This window comes from Ambystoma mexicanum, chromosome 8 (assembly GCF_040938575.1).
Source record: "Ambystoma mexicanum isolate Mex_15411 chromosome 8, UKY_AmexF1_1, whole genome shotgun sequence".
Lineage (NCBI taxonomy): Eukaryota > Metazoa > Chordata > Amphibia > Caudata > Ambystomatidae > Ambystoma > Ambystoma mexicanum.
The window spans coordinates 1,244,877,838-1,244,898,854 of NC_090929.1; the positions used below are offsets into that span (position 1 = coordinate 1,244,877,838).

General features: G+C 43.0%; 1 protein-coding gene across 1 annotated transcript in view; it reads left to right on the forward strand.

The window, feature by feature from the left end:
* The window catches only part of MYOF (myoferlin), a 1,388,224-nt gene that overhangs the window by 1,144,896 nt on the left and 222,311 nt on the right, over window positions 1-21,017 (forward strand). Inside the window, exon 42 of the mRNA XM_069611360.1 lies at window positions 3,663-3,754. Within this exon, the coding sequence (XP_069467461.1) occupies window positions 3,663-3,754 (92 nt within the window). The remainder of the gene's footprint in view (window positions 1-3,662; window positions 3,755-21,017) is intronic.

A 21,017-nucleotide genomic window follows, 5' to 3' on the forward strand; every position in this document is an offset into this window, starting at 1 on the left:
TCCCACCTTTCCCTCTTAAATAAAAGAGAAAAACGGATTTGACTTTTCAACTGTCAGAATGGCTTTGAAATTGGCTGAGCAAAATCACTAAATGTGGTCAAAAATGCTTAAATTATTATAAAATTCTATAGGAGCCGCTTTGAGCAGATGCAAGCAATCACAAGCAATGATTTAATCAAAAGAAAACATTTGAAATCTCAAAGGCAGGGTGGGAAATAATTTAAAGGTAATTCACACATGTAAAACTTTTGCAAAACGTAAATTTGCAGCAAACTTTTACTTATGCGATTTGTGATGTAACGGGTCAACGGCACTGTGTTGCGGTTTTGGGTTGTGGGGATAGCTGAGGATGTTGGGTATCAGTAGGAAGTGAAATTTTGTTTCTATCATAAAAAATGAGTAAGGTATGGAGATTTTAGTGAGAGGGGGTTTTAGGAAAGAAAGACACGAGTTTTGGACAAGAACTTCAGTTTGAAATCAGAAAATATGGGTTATGCTCCTACTCGAAACTAGAGCGTGCAGGCTAGACAGCCAAGTATGGACACGGTAAGCTCTGAGACTGATTCATGACTTCAGTAACAGATCCCCAGCACCTTCCCCGGCGGAACCAGTTCACGCACTCAAACTTGGATTTCTGGATGAGAGTTACACAACTAAAAATGACTAAGAAAATGATGCTTTGGCAAATAGACAGAATAAGATAGCACTAAGGTTTTGACACTGTTACTGGTTATGAAAGAAAGGATAGTTCAGAGATATAGGTGGGACAAGATAATGCAAAGTATACAATAGTTCTCTAGCGTCCTATTAATACTCACAATCCACTGGTATTCAAGATTTTAGGCCCGTCAAGATTCTGGTCAATGGATCGGGTCTATCGAGGAAGGACAGCACATCAGGCATGAGACAGGATCAGCAAGGCCGGTCGCAGGAACTGCACGGGAACTGCCCTTCTTGTTTCTGGATATTTCAGATCAGCGGGATTGCGAGTTCATCAGGCAACTCTTATGGTAGCAAGCCAGATAGTTTCAGGATTCTTTCCTACACCACAGCACTTCACTGGGTTGTAAGGATAAGTTGAGGATTGTGGCTTGGCTGAAATTGGTTCAGCTACTGCTTGGCCTGGTCCTTGGCATCTGGATCTGGAAGGATGTTAAATGGAGGATGTTGAATGCAGGAATAAAGTGCTTTGCTGGAATCAGAAGAGATGTGTTGTTAGCTGTCTCTATTTATCCTTTCAAATGACATCACAAAAATGGGTGTATGGGCCGGCTTAACTAAACTTGCCCCTGTGAACTGGGATTGGATCAGAGCCTCAGCTCTGCCTTGCATTCGTGTGATTGGCTCCAACACAGATGTCAAATTTATGGTTTGGTTTTTACAATCCTTGGAAACCTCCCCTAGCCACTAGTATCAAAATCTAATTGTCCTAAATACATATTTATACATTGGTACCCTCCTATGAAAATCACATGCAAGGATTACATATATCAGGGAGTATCTGTTCCTCAAAATCCCACAGCTGTGAGACCTTGTTTCACTTTTTTGCAGCATTTTGTCCATTTCGCCATGAACACATTTTCCAATTCTCCAAATTTCCACAAATATGCATTTTTAGCCTAGGAATGTGTGTGCAAAGTTGAACAATTCTAGCATAAACACAGTTCACAAAAAACCACGTATATTGCCATTCCTGTTCCAAATATGTTACACAATTCCACTACATCTTGAAATGTAAAGCCAAAAATCAGACTAATAAATCTGTCCTTTTCGTTTTTCACCATTTCTGATAGCAAGTTATAAGTCTTTAAAGAAATGTTCATTATATATTTTAGCAGCAAATGGTCATCCTTTTGTCTGTCTCTGGAGCAAGGTGTAGCCCCCACCTTTTTTTGGATTTCCTTCTGCAGGCCAAGTTTACGACCCTTTCACACGTCCATTTCCTGCCTGGAGAATCTGCCTTTGTTCAGTCCTTGGCTGCAGACAAGAGTCTGTCCTAACCCATAATTATCATGTCAGTGAGTTTCTGCTGAGAGGAATGCCCTCCCATTGGGTGAAAACCTGTTTTTCCACTCTGGCAGGCACAGCCAGCCTAAAACAAACGTGTGGTATCAGATGGCATGGATAAATTACATTCTTAAATTTAAACCTGTGAAATCAAAAACAGCTGAGATCTGTGTTCCTTTCAGCAGCAATCCTTTTTTATTTGCTACTCCAGCAGATCTTTAGTTTTAGGCAACTTTAAACTTTAATCGGGAAAGCCCATTTGGCAGGAGCTGTCACTCGGGTAGCCCAGGGAGGCTGTACACAGATTTTTGACAGGAACTGTCATTCACAGGCAATCCAGTTTTGCTGAGAAAATGTTTTCTCTTAACATTTTAGGACTTTGTAAATTCACAGTGCTTCCTTAGATTAAATTAATTTTAGCGCCAGGAAGATTTTGAGTGTTGGACAGTGTTTTGTGCAGGCATTTTGGAGTTTCAGCAGCAAAGTAAATGTCATTTACAGGCACATTTTTGGAGTTTCATTTGCAAAGTGCTGTTTCTCCCTCTGTACTCCATGTTTACTTATCATGGAGTCCACTGGCACTTTTTCTGCATCATGTACTCTGTTCCACCATTCATGCACCATGGGTGGCAGTTTGTGCAGCCATCTTTTTGTGGGTTGAAATGCGGTTTTGACGTTTTTGGCGCGCACAAAGGGTTTTGCCGCCATTTTGCTGTTTCTCGCACCATAGATAGCAAAGTGAGGCCGCATAGTATAGCAGAGTGGGTCAATACATCCCACAGCAGGTGTGGTGAAAGGAAGAATTACAAAGCATGAGATTTAAACTCAGATACTTTTCATTATACACCCCTTTTAGTTTGTAGTACCCGCTTTGCTCCTGCTCACATGATGAATGTCAATGTGTGGCATGTGCGTAGGAAGGAAACCATGAACCCTCTGCTGCATGCAAGAGAATTGAAACCCCCATTCAGTCTTCAATTTATTTTTCAGCCCCGCGCCCCTGAGGTCAACCTGTTGCTTATATTGCAGTCTTAAATTGTTTCCAAATGTATCTGTACAATTTTCACAAATTGGTCATACGAACATAGGGAATATATTTAAAGGGTTTATTGTACTATTGTATAAAAATGTATTGAGCACAAGCTGTCACCACTAGGGGTCTTCTATTGCCGCAGGAACACCTATGGCAGAAAAATATGCAGGCATTATTGGAATAGAAGGGTTTTCAGAAATGTCTTTGAGTAGTAATCTTGGGTATTGCACTTTAGGTATTGAACAATTGAAAAGGCATTTGAAAGCATGATTGCAGGCATGGGAGGTAGAATCTTGAGGAATCCTAGAGATGTGGGAGGCTGCCACTGTTCTATTGAGGGCTGTGTGGGCCATGCATAGCACGTCAAAGCGTATTCTAGGACCAGCGAGCGTGACCAATGGGAGCTCATAGGGTGTGAAGTATGTCCGAGTACCTTCGTGGGTGCGTTTGGAAGAAGTTGGAGTTGGTTCAATAAAGGTTGGAAGCCCCAAATAGAGGCTACTGCATTAATCAGAACATGACAAACTCTCTGAAATACATCAATAATGCCCCTTCAGGCTCTAATCAGAATTGTAAAATACCTGTATAATAATTTTGTACCCCTTGGTATTTCTCCTTTCAGTGTGACCCGTACATCAAAATTTCGTTGAGTAAAAAAGTGGTGGAAGGCAGAGATCACTATATTCCGAATACGCTCAACCCAGTTTTTGGCAGGTAATTTTTATTTTCTATTATCTTATCCTCTTTTCACACCATTTCTGTAATACAGACATAAAGTAAAGTTGATTCCTATTCTCTTAATGTAACTGCATGTAGGCTGAATTGTGACAGGCAAGTTGATGTTACATGTCACATTGTGACAGATTATTGGAAACCAGTTCACACACCATGTGAGGTTGTAGGTTTTGGCAGGGGTGTTTTAACACAGTCCGCTGGGCCCTTGATGTCTGACTACCCATTACACTGAAGATCCCAGCATAAACGTAACTCCATGCAGCTTGCAGAGCCGCAGTTCTAGCCAGTAGTTATTTTTTGTAAAGGACGCAAGCATGCAACAAAAATAGTCTAAAAATGAAGTGCTGCAAGTGCTAATGCATTCTTCTCTTGAACATTTTTAGATCCTCGTTTATTTGAAGCAGCCACTTTGCTTCTATAGTGCACAATGCACCACCCTAGTTTCTCTGTGTCATTCATAATGACTTGTTAGGAAATGAGGGTGCTGGGTGTACGCTCATGCCCGTGAGAACTCTGGAATCTAGAAGTTTGTAATATCATGTTTGTGCATCTGATATTAAATAAGGAGGCCGTGAGAGAGAGACTCAGGCCCACTTTCAGACCGCCTGTCGGGGTCATGCTTGAGGGCGGATCTCCCGGTGATGGGGGGGGTTAGATCTGGGGAAACCCTCAAGTGCTTACTTTCAGGTGCAGGCACACAGATTCACGCTCACCTTCCCAATACCTTCTGTTCAGTATGCAAAGCAGGAGAGAACAGATGATTTTCACACACTGCACACCTAAAACCTTTGAGCCATTGCAGGCGCAGGCACTACCGAATCTGTTAATATGCGTAAGCTGCGAGTATGCAATGAGTCCCTTTGAGACTCATTTTCTACAGCTTCAGTGACTCCAGAAACAGGTTCCTTTAACTGCATAATAGAAAGACCGATTTGTTGACATTGTAAGCCAAAAACAACCATCAATCATCGGCACAGATCTTGCAAATGGGTTGGCTGTCAGACCAGTATCACTCAAAGATCTTTAAAAATCAGAGAAATATCTGTCAAAAATGCCTTCTGCCGCCTGATACTCATCACCTGACGACTTGAGGCCCACACACATAATTTGTTGACCCCTGTCTAACAACTCTGTCTGCCTTCTGTGGTGGGTCGGAAGGAGGAGTCGGACTCTTGGAGGACATTTCAAATCTCTTATTTAAATAAGAGAATTACCTAGCTTTCCCTACTCTAATGGGGTTTCCCTACCTATCTAAAGGAACTAAAGGTGCTCGTCGGTTGTCAGGAAGTCCCGAAGACTGAAAAGTCTCTATCCAAATTTCGCCCTACCCTGACCCTACCACTAAGAAAATAAAACTAAACAGTTCTAGGATATTGGCTTGATTCTCCTGATATACCAGTCTTTTCCGACGGCTTGTTTATATCAATAACTTTATTCTGGTTGTTTATCTAATGGATTCTTCACTAACAGTTCCTCTTTATTTCTCTTGTACTTCCTTTACAACATTCTGGACCTTGGCATTCTCTTTAACAAAGTATTTAGGTCAGCCTTCCTCTTGGTACTATCTCTCTTGTTGGTTGGAGGTTTTGGACCTCCCACAGTCTATTAATTCAGGTTCTCTCAGCTTGGTTGTGGTGCTTTCTCCCCACTTAATATTTCTCCACTTATGGATTCTCTTTTTATGGCTACTTTCTGTACTTGACAAACTTGTTGCAGCTTCTTGCTCATATAGTACTTTCCCTTTGTTATTAGGTTCTGGTTTGGAATCTTTATGGACTTCCCATCAAGGATAATTACATTCCCTGGTACTTTGCTTTATACAGTTCCAATTACACAGGATTATTTTCAGTAACTCTTCGTGAGCACCGGCAATAAATTCCTCTTCTCGCCTTCCGTTGCCCGGCGATCTCCCACTTCTACCGTCCTCCCCGTTAGCAGGCTGGGGAAGGTTGTGAGGGTTTGTTTCTCCGGTACTGGGCTTCTTCTTCCTTCTGTTCGCCGTGCCCTCATCTCCGGCCATCCTTCTGCCGTATGCAGATTGGGTGATTGGGTAGCTACTCGTGTTCCCAGTGATGCTTTTGTTCTCCGTGCTCGTTGGTCTCCTGTTCTCAGCTTCCTTTACACCGTATACAGGCTTTACCACTTGGAAGCTACTCGCGCTTTCTGTTGCCTTCTCGGAAGGCCTCTGGGTCTTTGGTTGGATGCCCAACATGGTAAATGTGGTCTCGCCACCACCATCTTGGTGACTTTGGGAAACCACTGCAACGACTCTTTGATGGTTGTCTTGACGCAGGGCCCTGCTTTGAAAATGGATGAGCCATTGCACACTGAGTATCCCCACTAGACTACGTCTACAATGGAGTGAATTGGCACATATCATGACTTGATTTTTCGAATTTTACATTCTAAGACACTCCTGGCTTTTTCAGATAGATTAATTCATTGATGTCTGTTTCTTGGATTGAGCTCGGCACTGAAAGGAATTCTGTCAACTTCTCCCTTTTGCGTTGAGATTATGAATCCGTGTTTTCATCTCCTCACAGAATTGCTGTCTGAAGAACAGAGCTACATAAGATCAAGTGGCGACAATTCAGCAGTAGTTATTATCTTTAATGTGATATTTTTCTTTCTTTTTTTTTGAGTGCTTCGTTCTGGGGAAGAAGATGGTTATCAGTCTTTAAAGATTCGATTCCTTCAATCGTCGAAACTACCAATCTATGGATTCTTTTTGGGTGGCATATTTTCCATTTCGTCTTTGTCCCCACTACTTATAGTTGACTCAATGCACCTTAGACTCATTGAACTTTAAATTGATTTGAGATTTAATGTACTTCATATTCAATGCATTTGATTCATTTCAATGTACTTTAAATTCAATGCACTTTAATCTATTTAACAAGGAGGGAGTCCTGTCTCTTGGCCACTTCTAGATTGGTATAAATTGCAAAACAGGTTTACACTGATAGATTTCAGGTACTGGTTCTCATGGTACCTTGTGTCCTTTTCCCTATATTTGAGGTTCTGTATGAATTATGGGCAGAATATTTAGATCTATCATTTTTTGACTGTATTGTGTGAATAAAATTGAAAATTTTAAATGTTTTGTTTTTATGCCATTTTGATTCCTCCCTCCTCTCAGCCATCCATTGGAAGTCTGTTATACATTATGAAATAACTGTATTTGTAGAGTTCTGAGAGACTTAACCCCACTTGTACCTTTGCTCGCCACCACGTGCAGCAGGACTCTGCTTTCCTGCTGTACAACAGTTTTCCTGTTGTATATGCCAGGTATTCAGCGTCCCACACAGGTATTCAGCCGCTCTTAGAAAGTCACAGGCACCAAGACTGTTCCCTGGTTTGCCTCCTCCAGGCATGCTCATAACAGGGGGCTTCACCGCCAGATGATACTCTCTGCTTCTCCAACTTCCGCCACTCATCCCACGGAAGTATGCATGGCCTCTTAAAGCGAAATTCTAATTTCCTTCTTCATGCTGATATATTCCAGAATTACCTTCAGGCAAACTGGTATATGGTACATTAATCTCTGTAGCAATCAGTCCCATGTATGCTACTAGACTGTGTGGCTTAGGGAGTTCCTCACAGGAACAATAGTCCTTGTCCCCTAAGTGGGAGTCTCTCCCAGTGAGGTCCCACTTTCCCAGACCTCTAGACAGGGTCTTGCGCAGCGGGCTCACCTTCCCACCCTCAAAGGGGGAGGTTCAACCTTAGGGAGAAGGGATAAATACCATAGATTTGTCACTCTTCCCACCTATCGGGAACTAGTACAAACTTGCATAGTCGCTCACTCGCTTCCCGAGTGGCTTAAATACTCAGTAACTCATCCTCCTCGCTAGGCCAAACCCTCATTCACTACATAACATTCATTACCAATTGCACTCATTACTTTAGTCAAAGCCGCTCACTTGATTTCTCTGAAACATTGTTGTATCAAAGATGCAAAACATCGCAAATTGCATTCTCTGTGTAGGCTGCCCTGCAGTAGAGTCCTTAGTGAGGTGTTGGAGGATTAATTTAAAGAACACTTCTGTAAGGGGTGCTGGGGATGGGTAATCTGTGATAAGACCTACTGCAGTCATTTTATGTTCACTTCGGACATCCTCTGTTAACATGAATGTGGTGCTGGCCGAGGAGAGGATGTGATCTATTTCCACAGAGGTGGAGAGGGGTGAAAGAGGAGGTGAAGGCAGCCACCTAAATACAAAGAATTGTAAACTTATTACAAATGCAAGTGAAATAAATCCCAAAAGGTTGCTTTTAAGCAAATGTTCAACCTTTTTCACAAACCCGAACTTTAAAAATGCACGCCTGTGTTCCAGTTGAAAATGGCTTCTATAGGATAGTCATTTATTTCCTTTTGTGTTTTCATGTGGCCTGTTTTTTCTCACACACTCACACATGCTTACTTTCCAAAGTCTAACTGCTCCCAGATGATAAAGAGTAAAAACGCACATAAATCGAGGTCTAGAAAGTAATGGATAACATGAAATATGTGAATAGGCCTTTGTTGATGTAACATTTCGGAACACTATCCCAATATCTCTAAATGAGTGTTCTTTGATGTTACTGCACTTAAAGGTACTTAAGCACACTATCTCTGAGCACTTTCAGATACTTTTGGTATTTTCCAAAGAGGTCCTAAGGCAATGTTCCTGGGAACTTTTATTGGCAATGTTCCTGGACTGAAGGTCAATGAAGTCTCTGCAGTACTGGCTTCTAATATGTTCATAGTCTGTCTCTGTCTGGGACTCATTTGACAGCATTGTTCAAAAGAATTAACTTTGCCTAAATGCTCCCATGGAACTCTTGCTTGTGGTGCACTGCATTGATAGATTCTCACAGAAATCAGTATCCAATGAGCTGAAGGTATTGTCCTCGGATATAAAGGTGTCATGCACCTCAGGCCTTTACAAATCAAACAAATTGAAGAAAGATTGCATAGTCCTATACTTATAATAATCCTGGGACCAGAACAATTCCAGGACTCATTTGACCAGCCTTTCTTCCAGTCCCCCATTACCTGTAATGTGTTGGAGACTGTTAGCCTACATAGTGGTTTATTCACTGCATCAATATAAGCCCCAACCCTTTAAACTCTGTCACACACAGAGTCTATATAAACATTGCACTAAGCAGGAGAAATAGTTGAAGACCCACATGCATGTGTAATCCTTCAACTGTTTAAAATGCTGGTTTGTTGAAGAAAGTAACATCCCAACTAAGATCTTTGTGGACACAGCTACATTCTTACTATGTTAGGGCCGCTCTATAGTTGTGATTTGATTTATTTGCTGCTTAATTATCAATCAATATCCACTTTATTTCAGTAAGAACCCATAAAAATATATTCACAATAGAAATACAAAGTACATCTAGTTAAAAAGACACATTTTACAATTCAATAAAAGGGAAACCTTTTTAGGATATGTATCATGCAGAAAGTTATTTAAGAAAACATGCCTATCTATATAATATAACCACTAACTACAAACAATTAATGTATGATTTGAAATACATAATGCAATTTGCTGAACAATAGACCTTTTTAAAACTGTACATCAATAAAGAAATAAATATTTAAGAGGAGATAACTTTGCCAAATTCATGTTGTGAATACAATAATGTATGCATGAACCAGTATATCACTATCAGCTTTTCAACTGAAGATCTATTTTATGAGGCAATTTTTAAGGAGTTTCTCTCTCCTTCGCCAGGACATCTCCACAAAGCTGAATACTGCATAGATCATGTCAATTCGGTCCGCCATCTTCATGTTTCTTTAGCTATTAGCAATGATTATAACTCTGTTTTTTAGGAATACGGTCCCTTCAGGTTCCTTTAGCAAATATCTCCTTACTGGGGACACATCAAAAAGTGCTGTAGTGTTTCAGCTCTATCGTGACAGAAAGGGCATGAGCTATCGCCACGCTCCTTCCTTCTTATTGTGACGGTTGCTGAGGTCAGAATGCCCAACTTGATTATCTAAAATATACCTTTCGAGCTCTGTGAATGTTGTGATTGTGGCCTTTAGACACGAAAAGGCTGACTTGGCCTAATCTTTCCACTTACACGTTGTACAAGTATGTTTTGGAGGCCCACAGCTGAAAGAATTTGAGAAAACCTGTGGGTGGCCTCCTCTATGTGAAGTTTATTTTTGTGTGCTTGGCTAAGAGGGCATAGGTGGCAGCATTGTTTACTTTTGTGTAAAGGGGGATACCTTCCTACTGAGTCATGGGGGTCTGCAATCTGACGTTCTCTCCAGATGTGTTGGATTAAAACCTCCATTGTGTATTTTGTGAGGCCCACCTTTTATGGTGAACAGGGAGAAACTGAGATTCTAGCCAAACCCAATCAAGGTAAGGCAGTAAAGGGGCAAGACTTGGTCTCAGGAGGGCTGTAAGAGTGGTCTAGAGCTACAATAAATACACACGCAACACCAATAATTGGTTTCATGTAATAATGTCCCTGCAAAAATGTCCCCTGACAAAAAAGTAATTGTTTCTTGTGGAAACATTATTAAATTGAACATGCGGAGGACACCCCACAGCCCCTGTTTTAAAAAACAATTTTTAAACGGCAGCAGGGGACAACCCCACAACCTGTATCCATACATAATGTCACTATATATGTCACCAATGGCTTTTCCTGGCAACATTATGTATGGGGACATTATTAACTGATGCACAATAATTCAAGCTAGACAGGCGAGTACAAAAACATACAATTATTTAATAGCGCTTTTAAATACACACCAAGCAGTAAAATCTCTTAACAAATCTGTTGGCTCCAATTTGATAATTAATTTGGATCAAACTGACTATTCCCAATCGCCAGACACATGACAATATTTGTAGAGTGCTCAATTTTACAAATATTTGTGTTAAAAAAAATCCCTCTGGCCCTGCTCATGCTAGATGCAATCAAAGCATTTGATACTATCGACTTGACGTATTTACTCCGTTTTGGAGTCCTTTGGGTTCGGTCCCAATTTTATATGCCTGTCCTTGGCTAATTTTCTCTACCCTTGTACATTCATTAAAATCAACAACATTTCTGAACCAATTTACATTTTCCAAAACATCCGCCAAGGCTGTCCACCATCTCCACTTTTATTTGCTCTGCACTAGAGCCATTTGCTTCCAAAATCTGACTTAACCATATAATAACTGGAGTTGATACGGGTCAAGCTACCCATAAACTTGCTTTATTTGTAGCCTTATTTTTCATGATCAGTAATCCGAGATCTACTCTCCCAGCTGTAATTAAGGAGTTAGACAATTTCCAGCTAGTTTTGGGATATGCTATAAACTATAGTATATGCCTTTCTCTCAGCAGCCAAGTAGAACATAAAATTCCTGGCTGTGGCGGGATCATAAGAAGGAGGACACAGACTATGATAAGCCATTTCACTGCTATGTCTATTAAAGAAAAAGATAATGGCCATCTTTCCCTATGCTATAATGCGTCCTACCTAACAAAACTAGCTACGGTGCTAGTCAGTCATCAGTGAATGGCTTAACAGAACCTGTCCACCATCCAATCTTACTCTGACTGACCCTACCGCTAAGATAACTAAAAATAGGGGAATTACTCCCTTCTCCTGGGTTTTCGCTTCCTCACAGCTTCTGTTCAATAGCTGATTTTCTGATAGTCTCTGGTGACTGTTTTAAACAGTTCATACAGTTTGCTCAATATTTTATTGGCTTTTGTTTCTTTTCTCTTGGGTTAATGTTCTCTGTAGGTTTATTGCTCTCCTCTTGGTTTTCTCTACTGAGAGTTCTTCTTCTCTCTTCCCATGATACTTATCCAATTTGTAGAAATCTCTCCTTGGTATTCTTTTCTCTTTGATACAGTTCAGTCTTTGATCCCTTTCTGATAACTGTTTTTGGACATATATTCTGATCCAGCCTTATCCTCTGGCTTTTCTCTTATTACCTTTTTCTCTTCTTGGATTATACTTTCTTTGCCTTGACTGTTCAGAGCATTTTTATTTATTAACATTTATAAAACCTGCAGCAGCCCGAGGGCATTGTGGTGCTGTTACAAGACAGCATGCTTAGTAACATAGTACAATTTTAGTTACAAGGAGACAATTACAACAGGAGGGCAGGGGAGGGGGGAGGCAGAGCAAGGGTATGCATAGTGCAATCTTAGTTGCATAGAGAAAAAGAAAACAATCGGGCAAGGGAGGGAGAGGCAGGGAAGGAGTAGGGGCGACTGTGTTTAGTTGAAGAGTGTGGTTTTTAGCACTTTTTTAAAGGCTGGGAGGGAGGTCTCAGCTTTGTGTGTTGAGTAGAGCATTCCAAAGTTTGGGTGCTATGTAGGGGAAACCAATCCCACCCGCCTCGTCCCTTTTGATGGGAGGTATGCACAGTTGGTTGGAGTGGCAAGTTCTTATTGGGCATACAGAGGTGGCTCTGACGATGATCTGTGATAGGTAAGGCGGGGCTGTGAGTGTTAGGTACTTGTGCGTTAGGGTGAGGGTCTTGAAGGTGATCCATTCCTTAATGGGGAGCCAGTGAGCAGCTCGCTTGGCCTGCGTGATGTGGTCTCTTTTGGGGATGTTTATAGCTGCTCTGAGAGCAATATTTTGTATGTATTGGAGTCTATTTAGATTTTTTGCTGATGTGCCTGCAAAGAAGACATTGCAATAATCTAGTTTAGCCCCAATGGTGGCTCTAGCTATTGAGAGGCAGTTCTGTTTGGATAGGAAGGGTTTTACTGTATATAATAGTTTGGTCGTATGGGCAGAGGCGGAGCAATGGCGCTAACCTGATGGGTCATAGAGAGTGGCGTCTAGCTAAACCCCTAGTGTCTTTACTGAAGAAGATACAAGGATAATGGAGTTATCAATGGTAAAGTTGTCGTACTGTTTTCCCAGTTGGGATAACGTTTCTTTAGGGCCAATGAGGATAATCTCGGTTTTAACTCCATTGGACATAACCCATTTGCCGCCATCCAGGCTTGGATGGTGGCGTATAAAATGTGGTTAGCTGCAGCGTCTTTGTCATAAGAGCCAGACAGTGGTAGGAGTACTTGCGTATCGTCTGCATATTTAGTGTTAGCTATGCCGAGGGAGTCCAGTTTGTCAAAGAGTTGCTTTGTCAAGAGGTTGTAAAGAGTAGGCACTGTGCATGAGCCCCGTGGGACCGCACAGTGGATGGTAGTAGGAGCTGCATTTACCTGGTTTGAGAAAACCTTCATGGCTCTTCCTTTAAGGCAGGATGTAATCCATGAAGAGGCTTCTTTGGAGAATTGTGCTGCATGAATGAGATGTGAGGTAAGGATCTTGTGATCCACAAGATCAAAGGCAGCCTTGAGATCTAGAAGTAGGAGGAGAGCTGGCTTGCCTGTATCCCTAATTTCTGTTACGGGGATTTTAAGTTCTAGAAGGGCGGTTTCTGTTCCATGGCCTTTGCGAAATCCTGATTGCCTTTTGCCAAGGATGGAGTTAGTTTCAAGGAAATGTTGAATCTGGTTGTGGGCCGCTTTAATACTCCAATAACGATATTCACTTACGCCTCTGGGTTTCAATATTCTAGTCTCTTTATCTTGACTGGGACGAGCATGATTGGTCCCATAAATATTCTGAATCCCTCCCGCTCGGGTCTCCCATTTTCTGTTACATGTTGCTCTTGGGGATAACGTCAACGGTGCATCTACTCGCTTGGGTCGGTTCTCTCTTCCACCAGTGTGACCTCTCTCATTCTTTCGATGTGTCTTCCTTTGTGCTGTTGTCTAGGATGGACATACAGTATTTCTGATTCCTAGTTCTGCATCTGCTGAGTGGTTTTGGCCATTTTACTGGGACCGTTGGTCCCCCACAAGCTTTTTGTGGTCACGCCTGCACTGTCTTTCTCCCTGTATTTCAGGAGGCCAGGCATCGACTTTGGTTCGCTCCTCTCAATTTCAAGACACAGCTCATCTATTTCTGCTTCTCGTTCTCCTCTGTTGCAGGACACTGCATGTCCAGCTTTGCCTCAGCACAAGCCTGTGAGCCGTTTTGTAACGTGTTTTCTCTCTCCTTCTCTCCAATCTCCTCTCATATACAACAATGCTGTGGGACTTCCCCGGCATATGTCCGAGTGTCTGTCTGTCTCTCCCCCTCTCTCTCTCTCTCTCTCTCTCTCTCTCCCCCCTCCACCTCTTCCTTTCCATCTCTCTCTCTTTGCCTCTCTCGCTCTCTGACTCACATCCTCCTCATACCAGTTTAATGGGATTTTCATTTAAAGAAACATTTACTGTTTCCTGTTGACAATAGCATATACTTGTTGTTTTCTTCATACACGTTTTTGCAGGATATGTCCAAAGGGGTATTGTTGGGATGTTTTCTACAGAATTCCTCACAGGAGCGGAAGTCCTTGTCCCCAAAGGAGGAGTCTCTCCCAGTGAGGTCCCACTTACTTCAACCCCTAGGGAGGATGTTGTAGAGCAGGCTCGCCTCCCTAGACTCGCAGGGGGAGGCCCCCCCTTGGAGAGAAGGGACAAATTCCCTTGATTTGTCACATGACCCAGTGCTATCCATTTCTTTGAGACACAGAAAAAATAAAATATCTAGGTATTTTTTATCCTGCTTTCCCAGATCTTCTGAGTAACCTATATAGAGAGAGAACCTTGGAAAAAAGACTTGACATTTCAGGGTTTGAGCTCTCTCCAGCTATTAAAAGGAAGTTACTCCCACAACTGCTTTGTCTTTCAAGCCCTCACCATCGGAATACCACTTGAGGCAATAGAAAAATTAGAAGCCAAAATATGGACCTTTTCTGGTTGGACAAGGTTATCTAGGAAGATCTGCATGCACCCCAAGCAACAATGTGGGATCGTGGTGCCAGATATTTATAATTACCTGCAAGCTGCACAAATCTCAAAACTTTTTTTATTGGACACACGACCATCAACATAAAAGGTGGAAGGACTTTGAACAATTTCAATTAAAAACTTGCTTTGCTCCCATGATACCCCTCAAAACATCACCATCTAGTACATTGATGAGATCCTCTACCTTGGTCAGTCTCTTACTGGGACATAGCTAACAAATGTGGCCTTTTACGAACCCTTCTCCATTAACTCCGGTCCTTGGGGAATCCTAATTTCACACCAGGGACAAATGACCAAGTCTTTCCTAAATTGCGAAAGGGAGGGCTTCATAACCTTTGCCAATTATGAGAAGGCAATAGCACTGACTTTCAAACAGGCATTGCCTTGGTTGTTTTAACTGCCCATCAGTGGTAGCAGCTGAAAAATGGTGTGATTACCTGGGCATATAATAGCATTGCCTGGCAAATACCTAATACCTATACACAAGCCAAAATTGTTGGCTTTGCCAATGCTTGTTTTTAACAGGACTTCAGTGAAGGACACGCATAGTGCTAATAGTGGCTAAAGACAGACCTAGTTAGCACATGTAATCAAACCCGTAGCATGTTTTCAGCTCCAATTAAGTAATTAATTCACAGATGACTACTTTGAAAAATGACTGAGCACCAGGTTTGATTGTAAGGCTTGATAAAGGTAGCTCCCAGGAGTTTGTGTTTTGGGCGGGGAGGGGCAGGAAGTTGGTTGGAATGGACATGGGCAATCAATGGGTGGTTAAATGACAAAAGAACACCTACAAGCTTTGTGTCCCTCTTATGCCATTTCCCTCTCAGTGTACTCTTATGCAATAGTTTCTGCTTCTACGAGGTGTATGGCGCCACCTAATCACCCAACTAATAAGGGGATAGCAGAGACCCGGCACCCTTTGAAAGGTTAATCTCCTTCAGTCTCAAGGTACATACAATTATGAACACATAATAGAGACATTAATAACCCTGTTAAAGGAGGGTTGACCTACATGATCCACTGAGGAGAACTGGAATGAAAAGAGGTGGTAAACCTTCTATATGTGCTACGATCACTGAGAACATATACAAAGTCATATATCAATGGTACTTGACCCCGACAGGCTCCACAAAATCGACTTGTAATCATCTCATTTTTGTTGGGAGGAATGCCCCTGACACCATGGCCCACATATGATGACACTGTTTGAAGATTAAACCTTTCTGGGATGGGATCACCACTGTAATCCTTAATGGAATGGGCATACACTTGCCCCTGAGTCCATTGGTGCTCCTCCTAACTGATGTGGAGGATTTTTACACTGGGAGCCAAACATTCAAAATTGGCCAATCATATGTTAACTGCAGTAAAACTGACCACTGCCCAAAACTGGCAGCGAGATTTCACAGCCCCGATGGGGGTACAAAAACTGTTCCTCATAACCAAACCTGTGTTTTCTTCATGCCTTCGGAATGCAGCAGATGCTGTGAAGCCTGAGGCACTCAGCGCTTGCCCTAAAGCTAATGTCGCATGTTGCCTCTGTGTTGGGGATTTCGTGCTGATTTGCTGCTTGACTTTCAAGAAGGAGTCACCCAGGCTCCCAGTTGACAGCGGTATTGAACTTTGTTGTTGGGCTGCCGACACTCTGAAGTTAATCCTGGGACCAGAGAGTCCACCATTGCATTATTTCTTTCTCAAGGATACAGCGGCAGAGCCCGCATTTGCATTTCAATCGGTGAAACCGCCAGAAACCCAGCTGCAGTTTGGAAGGCACAGTTTGTGAGCAACTAATCTAAGGACTTCCTTTCTCGTGCACCTGACTCGTCTGCACCCGTCTTGCTGCTAGGCGTGCACCTGACTCGTCTGCGCCTGTCTTGCTGCTAGGCCGCCTGGTGAGTTTGTCGTGCACAGGGGTGGACTGGGAAGTAAGAGGCCCTGGAAATAATTACTGGGGGCCAAAAGAGACCCTGCAAATAATGTTCAAAGTGGCCCCATATGACACGTTTTGATCAAGCCCAACCCTTTTACTATGAGAAAATGAGGCAATACCACACAAAAGAGGCCCAGGGTGAAGAGGCCCACCGGGAAATCTCCAGAGTTCCCTATAGGCCAGTCGACCCTTGGTCGTGCATTGTGCAGTTTCTCCATCCCTCCCTTTCTGCCCCTTTCCATCTCTCTTCTCTCCCCCTCCATGGGGCTCTCCATCCCTCCATCTACTCTATCACCTATCCTATTTCTCTTTCGAAGTCTGGAAGGAAGGAATTCAAGAAATATCTCCTGGTCTCCAATCCAGGCCTGCCCATTGCGGACACCTACGACAATGCTTCTTCCAGGCAGACTGTCACCTACATCCTCTTTGTTGTTCCCTCTCTGGACCTTTGGATTCCCCATATGGTCTTTCCTCTCCCCTTTCTCTTCTTCACCCATAAATTAATGGTGGAAGTACTCTTGGCACTCTTCCCATCCTCTAGGGGCATCATTAATGTCTACCAGAATGGCACAGTCATGGCTGGCCCAGGGCTCTCAACCCAACCACCTCCTCCTTGATAGGTGTCTACTGTCTCATGAACTCTCACCCCCCCCTTTTCCTGCCACTCCTCCTTCTGCCAACCCTTTGGTCCCTTCGCCACCATCGATGAGCGTACCACATTCCTGTACCCCTCCTTGGAAGACCTTCAAAGGTGGCAACTAGCTCCACTTAGCTACCCTCTGCTCTCGCTCCACTGTTGAACACTCCTCATCTGCCACCTCCTTGAAGACTATGACCTTGGCATCCTCGCTCTCATTGAGACATGGTTCACTGCCAGCTCTCACTTCTTTTGGCACACTCCTCTCGGAGGACTAAAAGATCCTTGCGGTCGGCGTGGCCCTGACCTTCCCTGAATGGGTACCTGCTACTATCATACCCACTCAAACCTACTCTTCCTTCAAAAGTCTTGTCTGCAGGCTTGGCATCCCTCCAATCAGCTCGCTGATGTTAGGGGAGTTTTCCTAAAGTTCTTCTGGCAGTAAGACTTTAGTAAGCTATCCCAGTGGTTTGAAGATTCTTAACTTTTAGTATGAGTCTGTACTAGTTTAGGACCTTGGTAGTGTTACAGAGTAGTCCTGCTCATCTTAAGCAGAATATGTGCGGTGTAGGCAAGTACTCTGAATCTTAGTTTGACAAGCACAACAAAGAAGCACTTGCACATATATTTATATAAAAGATATATATTTATTATATTTACACCAGAGTCACGTTAATTACCACAGACGTTTACAGTAGAACATTTAGGAATACTAGATAATAAACTTAAAAGGGCACTTTGACTTTTGAGTTTATTTGCAGTTACATTTGTAGCAACATTAGAAAGGGAAAAGGCAAGGTTATCATATTATCTGTAATTGCACACTCATGCGGTTTTCAACGGGTTATACGGTAATGCATTCACTCTGCAATCACATCTAGAAAAGTAACTTAAAGGGATACAAATAAGTGTTTAGTGCAACATTCGTTAGTGCAAGGTTCTAGAGGTGGTTTCTTCACCTGGCAAGTCTTAAGTCCACTCCTTTGCCCCTGGCTCCTTCCTGCTCCCCCTCGAGCGCTCCATTGTGCACCCTCTCCTCAAACAGCCTTCTGCCGACCCCTCCTGCCCAGCTAACTTTGCCCTATCTCCATTAACACCTTCCTGGGCAAACTCTTGGAGAGGCTGGTCATCTCCCAGCTGATCCACCACAATGAATCTGTTGGTTGTCTCCACAACCACCAGTTTGGCTTCAGAGCAGCCAAAGGCACGGAAACTGCATTCCTGAACACCTGTGACGACTTGTTCTCAAATCTCGATTCCAGCTCTCCTTCCGCGCTCATCCTTCTTGACCGTTCCTCTGTCTTTAATACAGTAAATCATGCCACCCTTGTAAATTGGCTCTGTGATGCCCTTGGCATCACGGACCTGGCACAGGACTGGTTGACCTCCTTCCTCTCTGACCCACCTTCCCAGCTTCAACTGGGCCCTTTTCTGTACCCCATCACACTCTTCACCTGTGGTGTCCCTCTGGGCGTTATCCTCTCACTGTGGCTCTTCAGAATCTACCTTGACCCACTAGCCCATTTGATATCCATCTTTCTTCTGCAGGGGCCTCCCTCTGGAATGGCCTCCCTGCCCCTCTCAGCCTTGAGCCGGATCTCCTAAAGTTCCGAAAGCTTCTCAAGATCCTCCTTTTCTCTCTTCTTCCTTCCCTCTCCCCCTTCCCTGCTAATGTCCCCCCTCTGCGTTTTGACTGGCTGCCTGGTTCCTTTAGTGTTTTACGGGGCAGCAGGCCTTCTAGCCCAGTCTACCCCAGCACTTCGTTCTCCCGCCCCCCCCACCTGCACTTGCCCTATCAAGCTCCCTCTCCCTGTACTAGCCTGGTGGGTCCCACACTCCTACTGAGCCCGATCCAGCCCCGTCCTCGCACTTAGCATGTTCACTCTCATTCCCTGCACTCCCTGCTTTCCCTGGCACTTTCGCATCTGGCCTCCCTATAGCACTAGCCAACCCAGGGGCTCTCTCCCCCCCCCTCCCCTCCTTTCCCCCTGTCCCCTCAGCACTTGCGTGCTTTCTACTTTTCCCTTCCCATGTTAGCATTAACGCATTCTGCTCTGACCGCCCCCCCACTCCCCTGCACTTCTTGTTACTGCACTTGCACGAGCTGAATGACACAAAGCCTAGTAGGATCGTTTTTTGATATTCTTCATCCCTGTTCCCCGACCCGCCCTCTTCTCGTCTTGTGGCGCCTTTTGCTGTACAGGTGCATTATAAATACCCAATGAATACATACAAATAAGTATTCCTAGTGATAGTTTCGATTGCCATAGTTTCGAATGGCAAAGTTTCGAATAAAAATGCGTTGAAAAAATTCATTTTTTACAAAATTTTAATGGGGGGGGGGGGTCCCCCCAACCCGTTTTTTACCCCTTAACACCCATTTTAGTAAAACCTTTACATACAAAATAAATGCATTTTTTCGATGCATTTTTTTCAAAACTTTTGTTATTCGAAACTTTTTTCGAAGCAATGCCTGGATACCCAAATAAGATACTCGGCTATTACATATGTGGATGGCCAGGCTTTGGCATGTATGTGCCATGGAAGAAATAGCCACCGTTTTGACACATACACCTGCTTCAAATATGTATCAATTTGGGAACCATTCATTTCATATGTAAACGCTGAAGAATATGGATAGTGAGATCTTGGCGATTGAAATCTTTTTCTTTACTTTGAAACAATGACTTTCCTAACTTGTTTTGGTGCTTTGTTTAGTGACGATACAGATAGCTTGACATTACATTTTGTCTAGTGAATTTGATTTCTATGTGATTTTGGTGACATTTTTATTTTACTTGTATTTTTGTCATACCTGTTATAACATTTGAAAACTAATAAAGATAGTAATAATAATTTTGCATTTATATAGCGCTACGAACCCTCAGGTATCTGAGCGCTGCTTATTATTACCCACGGTGTGTGGTGCTCATTTATCGACCTATGAAGGATGAAAGGCTGAGTTTGGCCCTGCCGGGATTCGAACCTGCATCAGCAGGCTCTGCACGGATGTTGAAGCGAGTGCTCTACTCGCTGTGCTATCGGATATTGTTAAAAGAAACCATGCCTATATTTGTAACGAAGACATGTAGTCCAAAACGTCTGCACAAACTGAAGATTCCGGGGTTGCATGCAGTAGTCCAAGACAGTGCAGCTCACTATATTATGCAGTGAATGAAAAATGGGAGTGTGGCAGTAAAGTCCAATATGCTACATTGATTAGTAAATAGTACTTCTGGGTGTTATTGTGACAATATTTTCCATGTTAGTACCAGTTTAGGTTGGGACGGAGGATAAGGGCGTTGCTAAACCCATTTTATTATTTGTGGTGCTTATATGACGCTTTTACACAAAGTGCTCTGACATAGACAGTACAATAAAATGAAAAATCAATCCCAATGAAAAGTAAGGATCAAAGGCCGGTTATCAAGAGAAAGAGAAGTAGGTGAGGCTTGAGACGTTTTTACAAAAGGAGCAAATTTCAAAGCGAAGAGAGTTCCAAGTTTTAGGGGCAAGAAGCTAGGATGAACAAAAACGAGATGCCGTGCAAGGCGGTTGGGGAACAGCAAGAAGGAATTGTAAGATTCTGATTCGGTTGATAAAGGGAAATCGAGGAGCAGAGATAGATCGGAGCGAGAGCATGGGTACACTTAAAAACAAGGCATAAACCTCCCAAATCTGAGCAGCCTCGCAAATGACTGCCATGGAAAGGAGAAGGGACTATGTAGTCCATTCTCCGATCCATGGCGGCATCTTTTCTTTTTGATTTACACTTGATGCACATACAATTACTGTACATCAAGTGTAAAGCAAACATGACAAGCGTCATTACTCAT